At 49.2% G+C, this 18,224-nt stretch overlaps 6 protein-coding genes across 6 annotated transcripts; 2 read left to right on the top strand and 4 right to left on the bottom strand.

Annotated features, from left to right (window-relative positions):
* Positions 1-1,615: 1,615 nt before the first annotated feature.
* On the bottom strand, positions 1,616-3,217 carry BZA70DRAFT_254366 (phosphatase 2C-like domain-containing protein; the record flags this gene model as incomplete). Its single annotated transcript, XM_064910759.1, has 2 exons — positions 2,351-3,217; positions 1,616-2,317 (listed from the first exon to the last, which is right to left on the bottom strand). Exons 1-2 carry the CDS (start codon positions 2,876-2,878, stop codon positions 1,616-1,618), a joined length of 1,230 nt encoding a protein of 409 aa, XP_064771309.1. The 5' UTR covers positions 2,879-3,217.
* A 330-nt stretch (positions 3,218-3,547) lies between these two features.
* BZA70DRAFT_42626 (uncharacterized protein) lies at positions 3,548-5,691 on the bottom strand. The gene is made up of 3 exons (XM_064915112.1): positions 5,563-5,691; positions 3,874-5,413; positions 3,548-3,814 (listed from the first exon to the last, which is right to left on the bottom strand). Exon 2 carries the CDS (start codon positions 5,368-5,370, stop codon positions 3,928-3,930), a length of 1,443 nt encoding a protein of 480 aa, XP_064771308.1. The 5' UTR covers positions 5,371-5,413; positions 5,563-5,691; the 3' UTR covers positions 3,548-3,814; positions 3,874-3,927.
* Positions 5,692-9,059: 3,368 nt separating this feature from the next.
* On the top strand, positions 9,060-12,054 carry BZA70DRAFT_254363 (OPT oligopeptide transporter protein-domain-containing protein). Its single transcript, XM_064910758.1, has 2 exons — positions 9,060-9,182; positions 9,251-12,054. Exon 2 carries the CDS (start codon positions 9,260-9,262, stop codon positions 11,903-11,905), a length of 2,646 nt encoding a protein of 881 aa, XP_064771307.1. The 5' UTR covers positions 9,060-9,182; positions 9,251-9,259; the 3' UTR covers positions 11,906-12,054.
* A 73-nt stretch (positions 12,055-12,127) lies between these two features.
* BZA70DRAFT_287587 (uncharacterized protein) lies at positions 12,128-13,840 on the bottom strand (the record flags this gene model as incomplete). Its single annotated transcript, XM_064913965.1, has 2 exons — positions 12,128-12,177; positions 12,247-13,840. The coding sequence occupies 2 exons, from the start codon at positions 13,838-13,840 to the stop codon at positions 12,128-12,130; spliced, it is 1,644 nt and encodes a 547-aa protein (XP_064771306.1).
* Positions 13,841-14,240: 400 nt separating this feature from the next.
* BZA70DRAFT_42390 (WD40-repeat-containing domain protein) lies at positions 14,241-15,889 on the bottom strand. The gene is made up of 2 exons (XM_064915110.1): positions 14,722-15,889; positions 14,241-14,649 (listed from the first exon to the last, which is right to left on the bottom strand). The coding sequence occupies exons 1-2, from the start codon at positions 15,718-15,720 to the stop codon at positions 14,476-14,478; spliced, it is 1,173 nt and encodes a 390-aa protein (XP_064771305.1). The 5' UTR covers positions 15,721-15,889; the 3' UTR covers positions 14,241-14,475.
* Positions 15,890-15,902: 13 nt separating this feature from the next.
* Positions 15,903-18,215, top strand: BZA70DRAFT_273291 (YdiU domain protein). The gene is made up of 4 exons (XM_064911811.1): positions 15,903-17,010; positions 17,068-17,140; positions 17,207-17,236; positions 17,292-18,215. Exons 1-4 carry the CDS (start codon positions 16,004-16,006, stop codon positions 18,114-18,116), a joined length of 1,935 nt encoding a protein of 644 aa, XP_064771304.1. The 5' UTR covers positions 15,903-16,003; the 3' UTR covers positions 18,117-18,215.
* The last annotated feature ends 9 nt before the right edge of the window (positions 18,216-18,224 follow it).

The following is an 18,224-nucleotide window of genomic DNA, read 5'->3' as shown; positions in this document are numbered from 1 at the left end:
TTTGTTTGCGTGTTTATGGACCAGATCGTTCTGTTATCTTTCAGTATCGGAAGGTACTAGTCGACGACCTTGCCGAGAAACTCTAGGATGAGGGGTCGACTTCTGGCTTGCCGAATCATCCTTATCTGGGGTGGATCCAATGTGTACCTTGCTTGACACTAGAGCACCGTATACGTATACACGCGGGCGCCTGCCGATACTCCCGCAACATCTATACGCATGCTGTGCTTTGCTTCTTCTGCTAATGCCGAACATGACCTGTTGCGCTATTCTGCTCAGTTGATAATCTTTGGGAATGAATTTGATACGACATCTACCCTTTTATGTGTCATTAAATTGATGTTGATGATCTGTGTGCCAGGTATATGAAGCGGATATGAAGTGACTAGTGCGTCAGGGACACATGGGTGCTGTTATCCGGTTTCCTCTGATGGTACCGTTTCTAAATTCATTAAATCCAAAACTACCGTGCACTACTTCTTGTCTCACCTAGCTGCTCTCTTACGTTGATCGGCTTGCCACCTCAGAAGATCCGAGCCCCAGATGTACACCCTCTCGACCAAGACCCGCCTGGTTTCTGGTCTATAAATTGATGCCCGAATCCCCTCCAAGGTCGCTTTCTTTTCCTCAGCACCACTCGCTATCACAATCATTCACTTGCTTCCCAGCTTCTTCAAACAAAAACCAACCTCAATCTTTACAATGGAGCCCATTACTCTCGTCAACAAGCCCGTCTCTGCCAGTAAGTGTCTGCACCTTTGTACGGTTCTATTTTTCATTCAATCAGATTCTGACAGATCATTCTTAAAGCCGAGGCTCAGGACTCCCCCGGTCCCCAGCAGTTCTGCGTCATTGCCTAAGTGCAATGCGCAATTGCGGCTTCGTGAAGAGTCACGGTTTCCGGCATTAGAGTAGCGTTTCAGCTTGAGAGCTCGAGTGTATCTACACGCCGGTACACGCTGCAAGCGAATATGCTATTTGAAATCTTTACACGATGACCGGTTACGTCTTTCTTCACGATATTTTGTTGTGCCGCCTAGTTTTTGATTTATTAGTGCTTTTCAGAAAATTTTTGTGGGGTGGAAGTATCATTGTGCTGCACGCTTGACATTTCTTTTTTGCCGAAATACCTGTCTTTATTCGTTACAGAGTATTTAGAGCGTCATTTCAATATATAACCCGCTTCACAAGCCAAAACGGTTTCCTGGTCGGAGAAAATGTAGACCAACGTATGTAGATTAATTGTACGTAAGGCGAAGAGATTCAATATCCACAGATGTATATTAGAGCACTAACTCGAGGAGGAGAGTCGAAAAAGAAAATCCCAAAGGGAGGCAACACGCGTGACACCAAAATCATAATCATGCTGCAAAAAAAACAACCGAAGACAGCAAGCGGAGCACGCCTCTGCATAATCCAAAACCAGTAAAGAGAGCTAACGCCGTTCAGTGATATAGAGACAAAACAAGCCACGTTACATATAGACACAGCAACACAGCAACACAGAGTAACAAAAGAGCAATTGGCATCACGAAAGATCAACAAATCAAAACAAAAAAAATAAAATCCATTCAGAACTTTTTATCTCTTTCTATACGCAAAGCTGACCCAGTCACTATAACTTTTCCTGGGGCCGTCCGCCTAAGGGCTGCTGCACAAACATCACCACGGCGGTAATGTCGTCAGGCTTGCCACCCTTGTAGAGGACCTTAACTTGCCTTTGCGCTTCTTTGGCAAAAGGGCCGTCTGTTTTGGGGTCGATACTAGCCTTGAATGCCGCGCCCACTATCCGCTTGGCTAACGATTCAACACCAGTGTACTGCTTGTCGCTGGCATTTGCATGGATATCACCCGAGCGCCTGTCAACGATCCAGTTTCCGTTGATGACCATCTCCTCGTTGACTATCCGCAAACAATCCTGCGGCGCCAAGTTGTCGAGAATACCGTCAGTTACAAACACCACGACGTCTCCGTGTTTCAGCTTGTGGGTGGATAAACTGGCGTCGCTCGGTTTGTCGTCAAAGTTCTTGCCGCCACGACGAGCGTTTTCCTCGACGATTTGCTGGGGAATGATAGCCAGTTGGTAAGGCGCGTTGAAGAAATGGGTCTGAGGGTCAGACATGTAGTGTAGCTTTCCATCTCTAAATATAAAAAATCCGGAATCGCCCAGATTGGCTGCCTGCAGAGTGCCGTTGCTGTGAGCAACTCCAACACAAGCGGTCGAGCCGCCGGCTTTGACCTGGCCTGAATTTTTGACGGCAGTGTAGGCAGCGTCGAGCAAGACAAGAGGCGGGAACGAGTATTCTGACACGATTTGCTTATCAGCGTCCGCCTTTACCGAGTCAGTCACCAGCTTTGAGGTGAGCTCTGACATAGTTTCGGCCAAGGTATGACTGAAATCAGTTGCATCGACTCCAATTTCATTCCATCCGCCCACACCGTCAATCACACCAAGCGCAATCGAGTCAGACTCGCCGATTTTTGCGTAGAAGAAACTGTCCTCGCCAGAGTCTGGCCGAGTTGTCTTTCGCTGCCTCGGCTTTCCGCTTGAAGATCTGCGGTTCTTGGGGCGAAACGAAGGACTAATCAGATAGCTGAACCCGCCGTTACTTGTCGGCACGTTATTCGGTCCGTTCCCCACATTCGCAGTGCCGCCGATATTTTGCGAAGAAGAGTAGGTAGCAGTAGCCGCTCCAGCTGGTGCTGTAATTGCAAGAGCGTTATTGGCAGTACGGTGAAAGAAGCGTACTTGTTGTGCTGGCTGCGCTATTATCCGGTCGAAAAACGGGTGCTGCAGTCGGCGAAAAGCCAGCAATATCGCAGCTGTGATTGTCGGATACGCTGCAAACAGCAAAGAAAACCGAGTCGGGCCTGGCATCTTGTGGGTTATTGATCGACTGAGGAGCAATAGCGGCCACCGAGATGCGTGAGCCTGGACGAGCGGAAGAAGCCGGAAGAGTGTTGTTGTACTTTATATTAATGCAAAATACAGCGAACCGTCGCAAGGCCCATCAAGCAGTCTCTCTGATCTGAGAGAATGCGCTCAGAGGAGGTTTTGAGAGTGCACCTTTAACAAAAGGCGAGAGTCGGTGGTAAAAAGTGGTTGCAAAGTGTCGGATTGCGCTGATAAAATTCGTTTGCACACGATCTGAAGAAAGTTGCAAAGATGAAAATTCCGGTCTCGGGATTGGGCAGCAAGCGGCGGTGGCGGGAGAAGCAATTTCATAAGCAATGCGGATTTAGGGTTTCACTAGTGGTGTATAAGCCGCACTTCCATCACTTTATTATAGAACTCTAAAATCTCTTGTGTTTTCGGTTGTCTAAACATTGAATTATGTGTCGCCTGTCGATCAGTGTGTTTGACCTTGGCTTTTGTTTCCACTGTTATTTATTGAAATGTAATTTGGCTGGGCTTGTCATTTCTTTCAAGAAGTAGCCATATTACTACTGTATTCTTGGGAATTACACAACAGTTTATCTTCCTCCTTCACTCTGGAGGAAGCACCTCCCGACTCGTAGATATATGAAGTCTCGAGCTGTCTGTGTTCAAAACTTCAACAAAGACATAATTTGATTTAATCCTAATCCATCACAAGACCAGACCTGCTCGTCCACTAAAGAACGGCTGTGCTTGTTTGTGATCGGCGATCATGTGTGTACATATAAGAGGAGTGTAGCTTGCTGCTTCAGTGACCCAGTGGTGTTTATATCTGCATATAGTCGGACTCACGTACAACATCAGGACGACACAAGCACCGAAACCCTCATACTCGCTCCACTCATTCACGCTAAAAGGTTTTCTTCAACATCAAAAGTATAGTCGTATGACTCTTCTCGCCTGTGAACCGTCGGCTCGTACTGACTATGAAAAATTCTAGAGGAACAGTCAGCACACATTTCGTCACTCGCAACTACTAGTAGTTGAAATCACCTGTTTTGCTCCAATCGACGCGATTTTCTCGAATCATACATGACATACTCGTCAGTGTAAATTGCAGCTCCGACTGACTTCCAAAACTTGTAAAACCGCGGATCGACTGCCTGGCAGTTGGTGAGCACTAACGTCTGTAGTGTTTGTGTATGCTTGGAAGGTAGTCTTTTTTTGATGTAGTCCTCAAGAACATATCCAGACATAAAATTCGGGCGATGATCAATACTGTCACGCCATAGATACATCGTTATGCCATGCGAAGAAACCATTGTTGACGAGAGATCAAGATACTGAAGATTAGGAAAGTACTTTCCCAAGCTCTCCAAGACAGAGTCGTTCGTCATCCCATTATAGGCAATTGACAGTTTTTTGAGACGTGGAAACATGACGCCGATGCATTCCAGAGACGTGGAACAGCTCAGAACTCGCGTAGAAAACCCACAATCATAAATAAGAAAGTTGGCCAGTTCCTCACTGACGGGGTCACCCCATGCTATCACCTCTGAGTTCTCGTTGAGATTTAAAGACTCCAACGACTGGAACCGTGCCAAGCAGCAAAGAAGTGATTCAACACCTCCAGGAAACGATAGGAGAGTGAGGTCTTTAATTCTTTTAAATTCATTCAATCGAGTGTCATCAACTGGCCTGTCCGTCGAATGATAGTACCATCTTCCGGATCTTCGGACAACTCTCTCAGGAGTTGGGGAGGTATATCCGTTGCACGTTAGTTTCACACATGTGGCAGGAATTGACGGCATCGGCCATATACTGCTCCTGTCCAAGTTCAGAACCTCCAACTCAGGTGTCCAATTCATTAGGTCAAGTCCAATATTCTGCGCTTCATACTCGTCCATCGTACTATTCTCCAGTTCATAATACTCGTCGAACATACAGCCAATAAGGTGAAGCTCACGCAAAAAAGGCATTGATTTGATCAAATCTCGCAATTCACTCTGCATGATGCAGACCAAGCCGTGATCTGCCTGATATGGGAAGGCGTCAATGAAATTGGTGGGACCCCCGAAATGGAATATTTTCAGGTTTGTGTGAACGCTTGGCGAAACCGTTCCCGTTTTTTTCAGTTGGACTTTTTGTGACAGGATACTGTACTGGCGAACCAGCCTCAGCTCCACTAGATTTGGGAAATATTCTTCGATGTATGGAGAAATATCTGAAAAATTAAGCACGTTTAGGTGAAGGACATTCAGCTGTCCAAAAAAATGCAGCGCTTTCCTATAATCACGAGTGAGATCGCAGTTAAACTCCAGCTTAAGAGACCGTAGACTTTTTAAATGTTTTTGCCGGTCGAATTCAAGCCGGACAGCATGATCAGGCTCTCCAATATCTATGAGCATTGGCGCATCCAGAGACAGCAGATCCTTGATGAACCCTCGAGATTCGTTGGGTGACATGCAATCAGCTATTTCCAAGCTTTCCATCTGTCCATCAGCCAGAATGATTGCCTTCCATATATCAGATTTCCTGACGATCGTATTAGTGTGCACGAACTTCAGATGTTTCCATAACCCAGGGGTGCTCTCAGTGAATTCTTTGAATACTTTGGACACTCTCAGCAAGCGGCAGAGCCCTCGTGTATCGAGACGGGCATATTGAAGAATCATAGAAAATACCTCTCCCGGAAGATTCTCGAATACCGTCCGCGCACTCCCGAAAGAAGGAGGGAACTTGCGCGTCTCAAGATAATCCAGCTCAGGGGTGACACAGAGCATCTTGAGCGAGTTTTTGAGCGAGCGCAGTGAGCTTAATCGATCCGGATGCAAGTGTAGTGCTCGATCGATCAATTTGAATGCATTATGCGGTAAACTCAACGCCAGATAGCAGCGTGAGGCGCATATATACGGCTATAACAGAGTCAAAAACGCGTCAAGATATGGATTGGATTGGCAATCAGTCACCTCTGTCTTAGACGGACAGTCCGCAATCCAGCTGTAAGCATGTCGAAGGGCGAACTGATAAGCACCCAGCATCATCGCTGCAGTGATTGCACCATGTAGCAAGTCGCCGACGTCAACGAAACATTCGGGTCTGCTGAATTCCCCTACGAGTCAAGAGATTAGTGCATACTTCTCGCCGGCGCGTGAATAAAAGTCGAGCAGAGCTACTCTACCATGACGAGTCATAAAAAGACCCTTTGTCATTAAAATATCCGTTAGAGCTTGCCGTCATAGTTTGCTCGCTGTATCCTAAGCTGAATACTGTGAGATAGATGGCACGACTTACTTCCACAATCTCCGCGTACGAGTTTTCCAGCGAATGATTATTAGCGTCACAATCAAGTGAGTTGGGTGTACTCTTCATTACTTCATAAGCCACAATTTCCGCATGAAATATCTCGTCAATTTTACAGAGGCGATATGATTCCTTGCGGCTGTTGAAATCGCTCAGAGCATGGCTGTAGTACGACCGCCTTACTGTCAGGATCTCATCCTCGTTGGACATTAGCTGCAGAAAATGCACCTGAAGGCCAACGTTGAGAAAAGAAAGCAGTTTAGTAGATGTGTTGGGATGGTACTGGATTGGAGGAGGTTGATTTCGATTTCCAGGGACAGGTACAAGCACCATATCGGATTACACCACAGATCATGTTTTGGCGTAGCCAGGCAGCTCGAGTGGAAACCACAGAATTGTTGGAAAATTACCGATTAGCAAGCGGTGCTGCAGACATTTTTGTCCAAAGGCATTAATATATTGGGACATGCTAGTCTATGAGGAGATATACTCTGAAGACTGACCGGGCACGCCGCCGCTTCGCTCTTCATATTGCGAGTTTTAACGACGACGGGAAGTAAGCGTGCGATATATAAACCATACAATTGAGTAGCAGAATTAATTCTGGAGCCTCGAATTCGTAGATGGCCAATGAGACCGCTTGTTGCTTCAGAAGCCGTGTCCATTGTCGGTAGAGTTAAGTTGCTGCGGCCTGTGTAGGATGGAAGGGGTACGGGCCATGGCCCATTCACCCACGATCCGTTTCTCAGTCCAGCGGACATCTGGACCGCTGTTTGGGAAAGCGATCCAAACGTGATAATAGATAAAAGTACACACACACTGTCAGCACGCGAGCAGCTGCGGGCGGCTCAAGAGCTGACGGTTGACTGATGCCGCAGATAGAGCAGCTGATAAAAAGCAAAAGCAGCCCGCCGCTGCTATCGCAAAGACAGGATAAGCCTTGCCTGCGCGGTCCAATGAGACGGCGCAGAATGAGATGATTCGCGGAAGGTTACGAGTCGGCAGGGCGGACTAGTGTGGATTGGTCGACAGCGAGCCGGGCGGTGATTGCGCGGATAGCTATCGGAACTATTTTAAGATACCAAATGAATTTGCCAGTATGTCTTGGGTCTAGCCGCTTTTATTATGAAGATAGCGTGTGCACTTCTGCGATTAAGGAAGAGCCTAAAGGGGAGACAATGCCGATCAGGAGCAGCAAAGACGTTGCAAAATTGGTTCAGACGGGAACCCGATGCGGCGCCCGGGAAGTGGCTCGGTCGCCGCCAGAACAATCAGTCCCCGTTATCTGAATCAAAGGCCTCACCCGCTTATCTTTCCCACGAGTACGTTCTGTAGTCCGTTGCTGCGTTGGCGTACGAATACCGGTGTCTATTTGGGGCATCTGTTTGACGAAGAGTGATTGCGGCTGTTTTGCGAGCAAAAACCTCTCATTTTCGATGCGGACACAGCAGTCACCGAGGCTTTCTACCGGGATTCTTCCCCGCCGGATGCCAAGCCTGCTGACGGCCTGGGGAATGGCAAAGGCCGTCCAGTCCCTGTAGATAACCTACGCGTGCTTCGCTAACCAGCGCAAGTGAACGGCTCCTATCTTATCAGCAGCTCAATTCAAACAATCTGTCATTCCGAGGTTTCACCTTTTTACTTTACACTTCACATATAGGACCTGTTCGTGAGAAGCAAGGTCGAGCAGGCCAATACCATTAGCCGACAGGGGCAGACAGACCTGTCTGCTCTTCCACATGCAGTCAACACCGTCTGAGCTGGCAATCTCACTGTCACGAGGTAGCCACCAATTGAGTACCCACCACAACAGTGTAAATAAGATAACAGTAGACAAGAGGCGGCCCGTAGCTGATAAGCCTGGCTGGCTGGGTCTGTATGAAAGGCGAAAAATGCAGCAGGGCGGGTGGGGATGGATATATCATAAAACTCTAATCTACGCCCAGATTACGCGGTTTTCTTAGGGACGAGAGGGATTGGCAGACAACAGGTGAATGTCTTCGTAGGAGGATATACCATGCCAGATGCAACTGGTGCAGGCCCTCAAGCAAGTGCTGGTGACAAGTGCACGTCGATCAGAAGTAGCACTGCTCCTTCTCGTAAAGGAGGGATATTCGGCAGATAATGCAGAGTGCAGTTTGTCCCTGGTGCAAAACCCAAAAACATCAAAATGTGAATCGCTCGAGGAGGCTGATGCAGTCCATAGGATGGTCTCTTGAGTCGTTATCGTTTCCGTGTCCACCTAGGGCTGTCACAATAAGTTTCCTCCTTTTGCTGCAGACAGGACTCAGTCACACGACGGGTAGTCTTTCCGCTGCAAGATAGTCGTCTGTCTGTAGCGCATATTCAAGAATCTTCCTTTATCAATTCAACCCTGCTGTAGACATACCGTCAGACATATTGCAGACTTCCCCTTTGGAGCAAAAAGCAGACCCCGACGCGATAAGATTTTACGTGTACGCCTAAATTAGGGTTCAGGGGCACAACAACGGTTTGGGTTCAGGCGAGTCCCCACGCATGATAAGAGATTGCCAATCGCCTAAAGATAAGCAATCCGCAAAGACTGCAGTCGGCAGAGACCCTGTCAAGACCTGTCGACCTGCTCTCTCTCTGTCCGTCTGCCTCTGCTCCTTCTGCTGTGTTGGTCGACCGACGTTAGTCGGCTCTCGTGATCTGTAGAAGTAGACCTCCGCATTGGTCTAAAGTAAATCATTGCATATCGAGACTGTGCGGTGCACTGTTCAGCTGCCGAACTGGAACGCTTTGACCGCCAGCGATACAGTAAGCTTTTCTAAAGTAGGCGTCTGCGCGATAATGTCTCCGTCTTTTGATAGAGATGCGGCCAGGGTAGGCCTCCTTCGTCCCGCCTAGTACATAACCACCATGGTTTCCCCACCTCGGATTGAAAGCCTACTACCATGCTGTACAGTCCACACTGCCGGCCCATTGATTCCGCAGCAATCAAGAAGAGTCTCTCCTATACTTGAAAAGAGTGTAAACTGTAAGTTTCATTCACCTATACTCGTTTTCAATCCGGAAAGCCGAAAGCTAATCAATTGAATTGCTCAGTATATTAAGATGGGTGAATACGACGAAAAGTCGGACGCTGCGTCGTCTGACGGCATCAAAATGGAGAAGAACTATGGCGTCAAGGAAACGGTAATGGACGATCCCGTCATCGAGAACGCAAAGAACGAGACCGATATCACGGTCACCGAGCTTGGCCTTGGTCCGGACTTGCGTCAACGGGCGCTCGACCGTCTGAACCATGAAGTCCACGATGACTTGGTTGATATCTTGGGCAACGACCCGGTCTTGGAGTATCTGCTTGATATGCTGCTCACCATGTCGACCTCGGAAGCTATCCAAGTTCTCACTGCTGCCGCGGAGTACCACGGCGACGATACCAACTTTGCTGCGCGCTCTCTTGTCAAGATTCAAAGCCTGCTAGCTGGTGAGGACGCCTATGGAAAGGGCCACGAGGAGTACGTCTTGGATCTTTTGATCGAAGCCACTGTCTTGAAGTTCCACTCTCCCTACCCCGAGGTGCGAGCTGTCTGCGATCCTATGGATGATCCCTCCATCCCTGTCGAGACAATCCGCGCTTACTTCCTTGGTATTTGCTGGGTTGCGGCCGGTTCATTCATCAATCAGATGTTCACTTTCCGTCAGCCCTCGCTTACAATTGGTGCTACCGCTATTCAGATTTTGCTCTACCCCTGTGGTAAATTCTTGGAGCGCGTCCTGCCTGATTGGGGATTCTCCATCCGTGGTCATCGGATCTCACTCAACCCCGGACCGTGGAACAACAAGGAGCAGATGTTGGCCACTTTGATGGTCAACGTCGGCTCGACATCCAGTAACTTTATGAGTTACGTCGTCGTCATGAAGCTCGACCGTTTCTTTGCTCAGCGATGGGTCGACTTTGGTTTCATTTTCCTGCTCAACACTTCCACCCAGTTCTTTGGTTTCGGCTTAGCTGGTCTTCTTAGACGATTTGTGGTCTATCCCGCGAAGGCTATTTGGCCCTCACTCTTGCCCACAGTCATGCTTAACCGTACCCTGCTGCTTCCCGAAGAGAAGCACAGCATCCACGGATGGACGATTTCCCGATACAAGTTCTTCTTCATCGTCTTGGGCTGCATGATGATCTACTACTGGCTTCCCGGCTTTATCTTCACTGCTCTCAGTACTTTCAACTGGATGACCTGGATTGCACCCAACAACAAGAACTTGGCTATCGTGACCGGCTCCGGTATCGGCTTGGGATACAACCCTCTTACTACTTTTGACTGGGGTGTGATCGGTTACACTGCTCCTCTTGCTGTTCCGTTTTTCTCCTTGGCCAACCAGTACTCTGGAATGTTCATTGCCGGTCTCATTATGCTTGGTCTCTACTACCGCAACTACAAGTGGATGGGCCATATCCCCATCAACTCCACCAGTTCGTTTGATAACCAGGGCAACAAGTACAATGCCTCGCGTATCGTCAACGACGATCTCACTCTCAACCTTGAGAACTACAAGAACTACTCGCCGCCTTTCCTTTCTATGGGATACCTTATGTGTTATGGCTCTGAGTTTGTTATGTTCACAATGTCGGTTGTCTACATCGGACTTGCTGAATGGCGAGCTCTGAAGGAGAGATTCGCTGGATTCTACAAGGCTCTGCGTTACCGTGGAAGATCCAACTTTGACAACTATGATGATGCTCTTTGCCGTCTTATGAGAGCGTACCCTGAGGTTCCTGACTGGTGGTATCTCATCATCTTGGTCTTGTCGCTCGTGTTTGGCATCATTGCTTGCGTTGTCTACCCGACGAACACTCCCTGGTGGTCCATCATCGTCATTATCGTCATTTGTATCTTCCTTATCTTCCCTAGTGCCATCATCTTCTCTATCACTGGTTACGAACTTGGATTCAACGATATCGCTATCGTCGTCGCTGGTTACATGATTCCCGAGCACGCTATCGCAAACATGATCTGTCGTGTGTACGGTTGGAACGTCGACGCCCAGGCTGAGAGTTTGATTGGCGACCAGAAGCTCGGACACTATGCTAAGATCCCGCCAAGAGCGCTTCTTCGTGGACAGCTGCTGGCTACCATCATCCAGACCTTTGTTACCATCGCGGCCTACAACGTCTTGGTCCAGTCCTTCCCTGATCTCTGCGCCTCGGACCAGTCCAACAGATTCGTCTGCCCGTTCCCCAATGCGCTGTACACCGCTACCCTCGTCTGGGGTGTCGTCGGACCCAAGCGTATGTTTGAGACCTTGTACCCCATGCTCAAGTGGGCTTTCTTGATCGGTGTCCTGATCGGAGCTCCTTGCTACTACACTCGTGTCTTCCTCATGCGCTTCAAGTACCTCTCTTGGCTCAAGAACTTCAACCCCATTCTGTGCCTTGCGGGCATGAACTTGTTCCAGTCCGGCTACAACCTCTCCTACTACACCCCCGGTCTCGAGATGGGTTTCATCTTCATGTACTACATCCGTCGCCACTACCTCGCCTGGTGGACCAAGTACAACTTCGTGCTCACCGCCGCGCTCAGCGCGGGTGTCGCTCTCTGCGCTATCTTGATTTTCGCTACCCTGCAGGTCACGAACGTCAGTATCCCATGGTGGGGACGAACCGTCTCCAACGCGGGTGTAGATGGTGATGGCACGGCTACCGTGTTCCCGATTCCGGCAAAGGGTTACTTTGGCCCTGACACCTGGAGTTAAATCTGTTCCAAAAATTCTTAACTGATCGTTTCTTTTTTTCTCTACTCAATGTCTGTTGTTTTTCGAGCCTTTCTGTTTGGCTAGGTAGCTTTTATATGATATATAACGTTTTTTCCTTTTTTGAATATATGAATAGTATTATATATTATCAAATTCAATTTTTCGTATCGTAAAAATAGAGTAAGAGGTGTTGCAGATGACTTTGTTTCTGTTATAATACCTTTACTCAAACTTTTCGGGCCAGACTTGCTTAACCAAAGTCTTCTTGTTCACTGCATTCGTAAGAGCGTACGTTAGTAGACTGTCAAAACCAAAAATAATATCAACAGTGCCATAAATACCTTTGCCCATCTGATTTCTTGGGATAGACTCGATGATCTTCAACTCCTTCGGCAGCTTGTATCCTGTGAGACGGAGCTTAAGCTGTGCCTTCAAGTCAGCAAACTCGATAGGTGGGTGGCCAGCCGCCATGACAATCACAGTAGCCACAGATTGTCCCCACTCCAAGCTCGGCAGTCCGACGACCGCGCACTCCAGGATTCCCTCGAGCGACAGAATCTCGCGCTCGATCTCGAGAGCGGAGATCTTCTCGCCGCCAGACTTGATGATATCCATGGACTCGCGGCCCTTGATCCACCATCGGCCGGCGTTATCGACACCGGCAATGTCGCCGGTTCGGAACCATTTCCGTCCGCTAGCGTCAGTCACAAAGGACTCCTCAGTGGCCTTCTCCTTCCGCCAGTACTCTCTGAAGATGGTAGGTCCGGACAGCTCGATTTCGCCTAACAGCTGGTCATCGGCCGAGGTAGGCTTGGGAGCGTACCATTTCTCAGACTCCCATCCGACCGACTCGTAAAGAACTTCCAAGGTGTCCTTGTCGACCAGTCTTGCATAAACGCCGGGAAGGGGCTTGCCGACGCTACCGCTGGAGCGCTCTTCCTCCTTCAAAGGTTGACTGAGAGCCATTCCGACTTCAGTCATACCATATCTCTCAAGAAGCTGGGGATGACCGCCAGACAGCTCAGCCCATCCCTCTCTCAGCGGATCAGGAAGAGCCGCCGATCCGCACATTGCGAGCTTCAAGTTCTTGGAAACTGCCGCACTGACTTCGGCTTGCTTCTCGGGCGAGAATGTTCGGAATAGAGTAGAAAGACGAGAGTAGACTGTGGGAACGGCAGTGTAGATGGTAATGATGGGATCGGACTCGTTCTCGTGCGCGAGCAGGCTAAGAACTGGACCGGCGGCAAACGGGAATTGGAAAAGCACAGTCGCGCCCACAAACAAGGGGACCAACAGGGCGTTTAGGATGCCGTGGATATGGTGGAGAGGAAGAGTATGCAAGAGTGTGTCGGTCTCCTTGATTTCCCAAGCCTTGATCAACGATAACGACTGTGCAGTGAGAGTAGCATTGGGAATGACCACGCCCTTGGGGTTGCCTGAGGTTCCAGAAGTGTAGAGGATAATTCCGCTCGTGTTGACGATACCGGTCGTATCCTCTTCGACTGTAACCTCTTCCGACGCCGGCAGCACGACATCCTCGACAATGACAAACTCACGCTCGCCAACCAGAGGCGTCAACTTCTCCTTAAAGCGCGCAGTCGCGACAACAGCGCAGCAGTCGGCATCGTTCAATTGGTAAGTAATCTCGGGCGCAGTGTGTGAAGGACATAGGGGAACCGCGATCGTCTCCGGCAGCGACACAGCCGCGAGCAGGCAGGAGACGAACTCGTAGCTGTTCTCGCCCATAATAGCGATACGCTTGCCCGTGCCCGCCGAGCTGGTGATCTTGGAGAGAACCGATCTCCAGCGGGCAATGTCCTTCAGCAACGAGCCGTACGCAAAGCTTTTCTTGGAGCTGTTGTGGATGATTGCGGTCTTGGTCGGCGCATGCGAGGCAATCGCGCTGAGGACGGGGAGGTTGGGTAGTGTAGTCATCGATCGGGTGGGGAATATGCCAGGGACTTGAGAAGCTATGCAAGGGAGGATTACAATTGACTTGGCAGAATGAGACGGCAAGCAATTGAGCAGGGAAGAGTCGAGTCGGGGAACGGTGGAGAGTTGGCAACGACGAAGGAAGCGGGTTGGGCGAACAAGCGGCATCTTTAAAACTCCCCGAACAAACTAAAGTTCTTGCTATTCCTCACCAAAACCCGGCTCGCGAGCGTGCACTTTGACCGTCGGTGTTTGGGGTTTTTAGGAGGGATTGTTGAGCCTTTCGTGGCGTTTGTCCGTTATCGCCGCGTAGTTGAGCCCCGACCCGGAAGCGATTTTGGGTGCCTGACCTTTCGCTGGCGGCCTGACCTGTGGGACAGGCCACTCCGCAGCGGGTCAATTGCACGCTGATGGTCATAATTGAGATTCATCATTAAAAGCAGTTTGGTTGGTGAATATTGAACAATTTGATATAATAGATGGGATCATTGGAGTATGTTTGCAGTAATCAATTTTAGGCTACAATTCTGGTGCGACATCCAAACGTAAAATTCCAACAAAGTAACGCCAGCTCTATTTTTCCTGAACGAGAAACAGCAGCTTCCCACCTCGTCCTAAATACAATACAATCAACCACATTATCTTCCTCCTCGCGACCCACCATACTTTTCTAGATTACCCAAGATCTTCAGGCCCGTAGGATCCCCACCGAACGCCAGCCAGTATCTCAGGGGGTGCCAGTCCAGTGATGGTACCGAGAACGCCGACGTTCTGCCAATTGAGTGGACGATTTCCCCACTTTCTACGTGTATCTAGAGACGTGATTCGGTAAGCGGTGTGCATCAATTGCGTGATAAACATAAACGTGACATTAGTTGACTTACAATCTGGACCGGATCCGCTGCTTCCAGTGACACTGCAAGATACGCACCATCGAAAGAAAACGAGATCGATTTCACGGGAAATGCGGACTTCCCAATTGTGCGTATGCACGCCAGCTCCTGTGTATCCCATATACTCACCAACGAGTCATTCGATCCCAGGGCAAGAAACTGCCCTCGTTGATCAAACTCCATACATGTGATTCCGGTGCGGTGCGCGTTCATTGTCCATACTGGCTCTGGATCAGCGTGTCCAGTTTGCGTGTCAAAAGAGTAGAATTTGACTGCTCCTGAGGATAGTCCGACTGCCAGGACTGAGCATGAGTTTGATACTGTTGCGCACGTCACGTCGCTGTCGTTGCTGACCTCGAGAACTCCATTAGATCCGTTCTCGCTCGGAGCAAAAGTCTTTGCATCAACAATGTAGATTCCTCGCCCTTGTGTTCCGCTGATCAGTACCCATCTTCCATCCGGTGTGAAACGCACAAGTAGTGGGCAAAGCTGTGGTAGATTCGTGGCGCCTTCGACAGCCGCCCCATCCTTCAATGATGATGCTGTCTGATTCCCCGCATTCCCCGCCCCAGATGCTCCGGCCGCATTCGCCGTCAACTTCAGAATTTTCAGAGTCTCTCGTAACCGTACATCCCAGAGTCTAACGGTACCATCTCCGGCAGAGCAAGAGACAAGACGATCCGCCAAGGTCGGGTCCCAAGCAATGGAATCAGCAGCCTGCGTGTGGCCCCGCAGCTCGGTGGAGTACTTCACATCAGGCTTGTCTGGGTTCCATATCCTAATCACATGGACCCCGTTTGGGGTTGTAGTTCCACTCGCCGCGATCAGACTGCCGAGAGCATTCCATGACACGCGCCGGACAATTGCACTTGAGGAGGCACGGCTTGTTTCTTGAAAACTTTTAAGGTGGAGACTTCGAAAGTATGTTTCCGACGTATCGCGAGCTAAAGAGTAGCTTGTTGGCGCAGGAATTGGAGTTGGACCCGCCATATCTGATGACGATTGATTGAACGCAGATGCTGATTCTAATGCAGTGAACAGTCTTCGTTCTCCTGCTCTAAACTGTGGTGGTGAGTATCAGAGGGAGACGCGCATCGGGTTCGGGTTGGAGAATAGGGCAGGGGTTCATATTTGTAATATGACACAATAGCTCGACGAGATATCAGCGATCGCTTTCTACTCGGACGAACGGCATTCAGAGACGAAGAAGGCTGTTAGTAAAGCAGTCAAGGGAGTGAAAGTAAGGTTAACAGTTCTTGGCTGTACTGGTTAAATGCGCCTGGCCAACTGCGACAGGATCATCACCTCTTTTGTGTATAAGCAGCGATCATTCAAGATACTCTCTCCAGCTCGCGCGCAGAATCGAAATCTCTCAACCATCAGCAAAAGGATGGCATCTTCGGCAACGAAATCATACAGCGGCGTCACGCTTGCTGAACTTCCCAAGTCTCATGTCTTTACAGAAAAGCTTCCTGCTGACCCGCAGGTGCCCACTCCAGAAGCAGCCATGGACGCAAAAGATCCCGGCGTCTTTCTTCCTCGTGCCGTCACTGACGCTGCATTTACATACGTGAAGCCGGGGACGCACAACATTGAAAAGGCTAAGCTGCTAGCTGTTAGCGAGGCAGCTATGCGAGATCTTGGACTCAAACTTGAGGAGAAGGACACGGACGAGTTCAAGGAAGTTGTTATCGGCAATAAGATATACGAGGAACATTTCCCGTGGGCACAGGTTTACGGAGGCTATCAATTTGGGGAATGGGCCGGCCAGCTGGGTGACGGAAGAGCAATCAGTATTTTTGAAGCTACGAACCCTGCCACGGGGGTCCGATACGAAGTACAGCTGAAGGGTGCAGGCAGAACTCCGTTCTCGCGCTTTGCGGATGGAATGGCTGTCTTGCGATCGAGCGTTCGCGAATTCCTGGTTTCAGAAGCTCTGAATGCTCTGTCGATTCCTACCACTCGAGCCCTCTCTTTGACCTTATTTCCCAACGAAGGCGTTCGTCGTGAGACCATTGAGCAGCGAGCTATTGTGGCGCGAATGGCGCCCACCTGGATCCGATTTGGGAATTTTGATATTCACCGACGCCGAGGCAACCGCAAGCTTTTGAAAGCGCTTGCAGATTACTCGATTGACGAGGTATACGGTGGGCTTGACAAGATCAAGGCGAGCGATCCAAAGGCGTATGAAGGCCTTTCGAGGTATCATATATTCTATAAGGAGGTAGCTCGAAGAACTGCTGAGACCACCGCTCTTTGGCAGACTTACGGATTCATGAAGTGTGTACTCATTTTTCTGCAGGAGAAAAAGATCAGATACTGACTGGAAGCATATAGCGGAGTTTTGAACACTGACAACATCTCGATTTTTGGACTGAGTCTTGACTTCGGGCCGTTTGCCTTTATGGATGTAGGTTAATGGGTTTGGCTTTGATTTCGGTCGGGAAAAGTAACTGTATACTAACGCCACGACTAGACTTACAATCCAATGTACACTCCAAACCATGTAAGAATATTTGTTTGGGGTTTCAAGAATTGTGAACGCTAATTCTGAACGACAGGATGACCACCGCTTGCGATACTCATACCGGAATACCCCCACAATCATGTGGTGGAATCTTGTCCGACTTGGCGAAGATCTGGCAGAACTGTTTGCGGCCGAGAGCGAGGAGTTTGTGAATTCTGAGCAGTTTATTGAGTCTGGTATACCCGAGGATAAACTTGACGCGTTTGTTGAGAGGGCAGAAAAGATCATCGAGGGTGTTGGCGAATACTACAAAGAGACGTTGGAAGCGGCGCACTCAAAAGCGTTTGTAAAGAGATTAGGTCTAACGTCTGTGAAGAAAGATGACTCGGCAGATGGTATTGTTGACTCTGTTCTTCTTTTGCTGAAGGAGCAGCAGCTTGATTTTAATCACTTCTTCCGGAAATTGGGCCGTGTCAGATTGTTTCCTGGCGACGGCGAAGATGAAAGCAGTTTGACTACTGAAGAGGATATAAAGAAGATTTTCCTGACTCACGACCGCGGGTATTCAGTTCCCCATATTGACGACTCAGCAAAGATTATACACGATTGGTTATTCAACGAGTACAAATCTCGCCTGGTTGAGGAAGGGAACGTGAACGACAGCGACCGGAAATCACGAATGGATAAAGTGAACCCGAACTTTATCCTACGAACGTGGATCATGGACGAGGCTATTAACAGGATCCAACGACATGGCGATGCGAAGTTTTTGGAGCACGTGCTGTATCTTGCGCTGCATCCATTTGAAGATAGTTGGACGTCGGAAGAGGAGGATAAAGATAAATACGAGGCGGAGATGAAGTTTATTGGCGACGTTCCGCGGCTGAAGCAGGCGTTGACTTGTAGCTGCAGCTCTTGATTGCGCTGCTGGTCCATGAGAATGTGAATTTGGGTGTATATACAGTTGCAAGAAATTCATCAAAGATTAAATTTAGACCGCTTTAGAATTGCAGACGCGTGCACTGTT

Source organism: Myxozyma melibiosi (assembly GCF_037950935.1).
Source record: "Myxozyma melibiosi strain Phaff 52-87 chromosome Unknown BZA70scaffold_1, whole genome shotgun sequence".
In the NCBI taxonomy this organism is placed as follows: domain Eukaryota; kingdom Fungi; phylum Ascomycota; class Lipomycetes; order Lipomycetales; family Lipomycetaceae; genus Myxozyma; species Myxozyma melibiosi.
The sequence above is the reverse complement of the archived record's forward strand: the minus strand, read 5'-3'. Positions and strand labels throughout refer to the sequence as shown.

What these genes read in the sequence shown, in the direction of transcription:
- BZA70DRAFT_273291 (XM_064911811.1), top strand. Translation starts at nt 16,004, where the DNA reads ATGCGCCTGGCCAACTGCGACAGGATCATCACCTCTTTTGTGTATAAG. An exon ending in CAGACTTACGGATTCATGAA is followed by an intron (nt 17,011 to 17,067) that starts GTGTGTACTCAT and finishes GGAAGCATATAG; the next exon opens with CGGAGTTTTGAACACTGACA. An exon ending in GGCCGTTTGCCTTTATGGAT is followed by an intron (nt 17,141 to 17,206) that starts GTAGGTTAATGG and finishes CGCCACGACTAG; the next exon opens with ACTTACAATCCAATGTACAC.
- BZA70DRAFT_42626 (XM_064915112.1), bottom strand. Translation starts at nt 5,370, where the DNA reads ATGGAAAGCTTGGAAATAGCTGATTGCATGTCACCCAACGAATCTCGA.
- BZA70DRAFT_254363 (XM_064910758.1), top strand. Translation starts at nt 9,260, where the DNA reads ATGGGTGAATACGACGAAAAGTCGGACGCTGCGTCGTCTGACGGCATC.
- BZA70DRAFT_42390 (XM_064915110.1), bottom strand. Translation starts at nt 15,720, where the DNA reads ATGGCGGGTCCAACTCCAATTCCTGCGCCAACAAGCTACTCTTTAGCT. An exon ending in CAGCGGATCCGGTCCAGATT is followed by an intron (nt 14,650 to 14,721) that starts GTAAGTCAACTA and finishes TCACGTCTCTAG; the next exon opens with ATACACGTAGAAAGTGGGGA.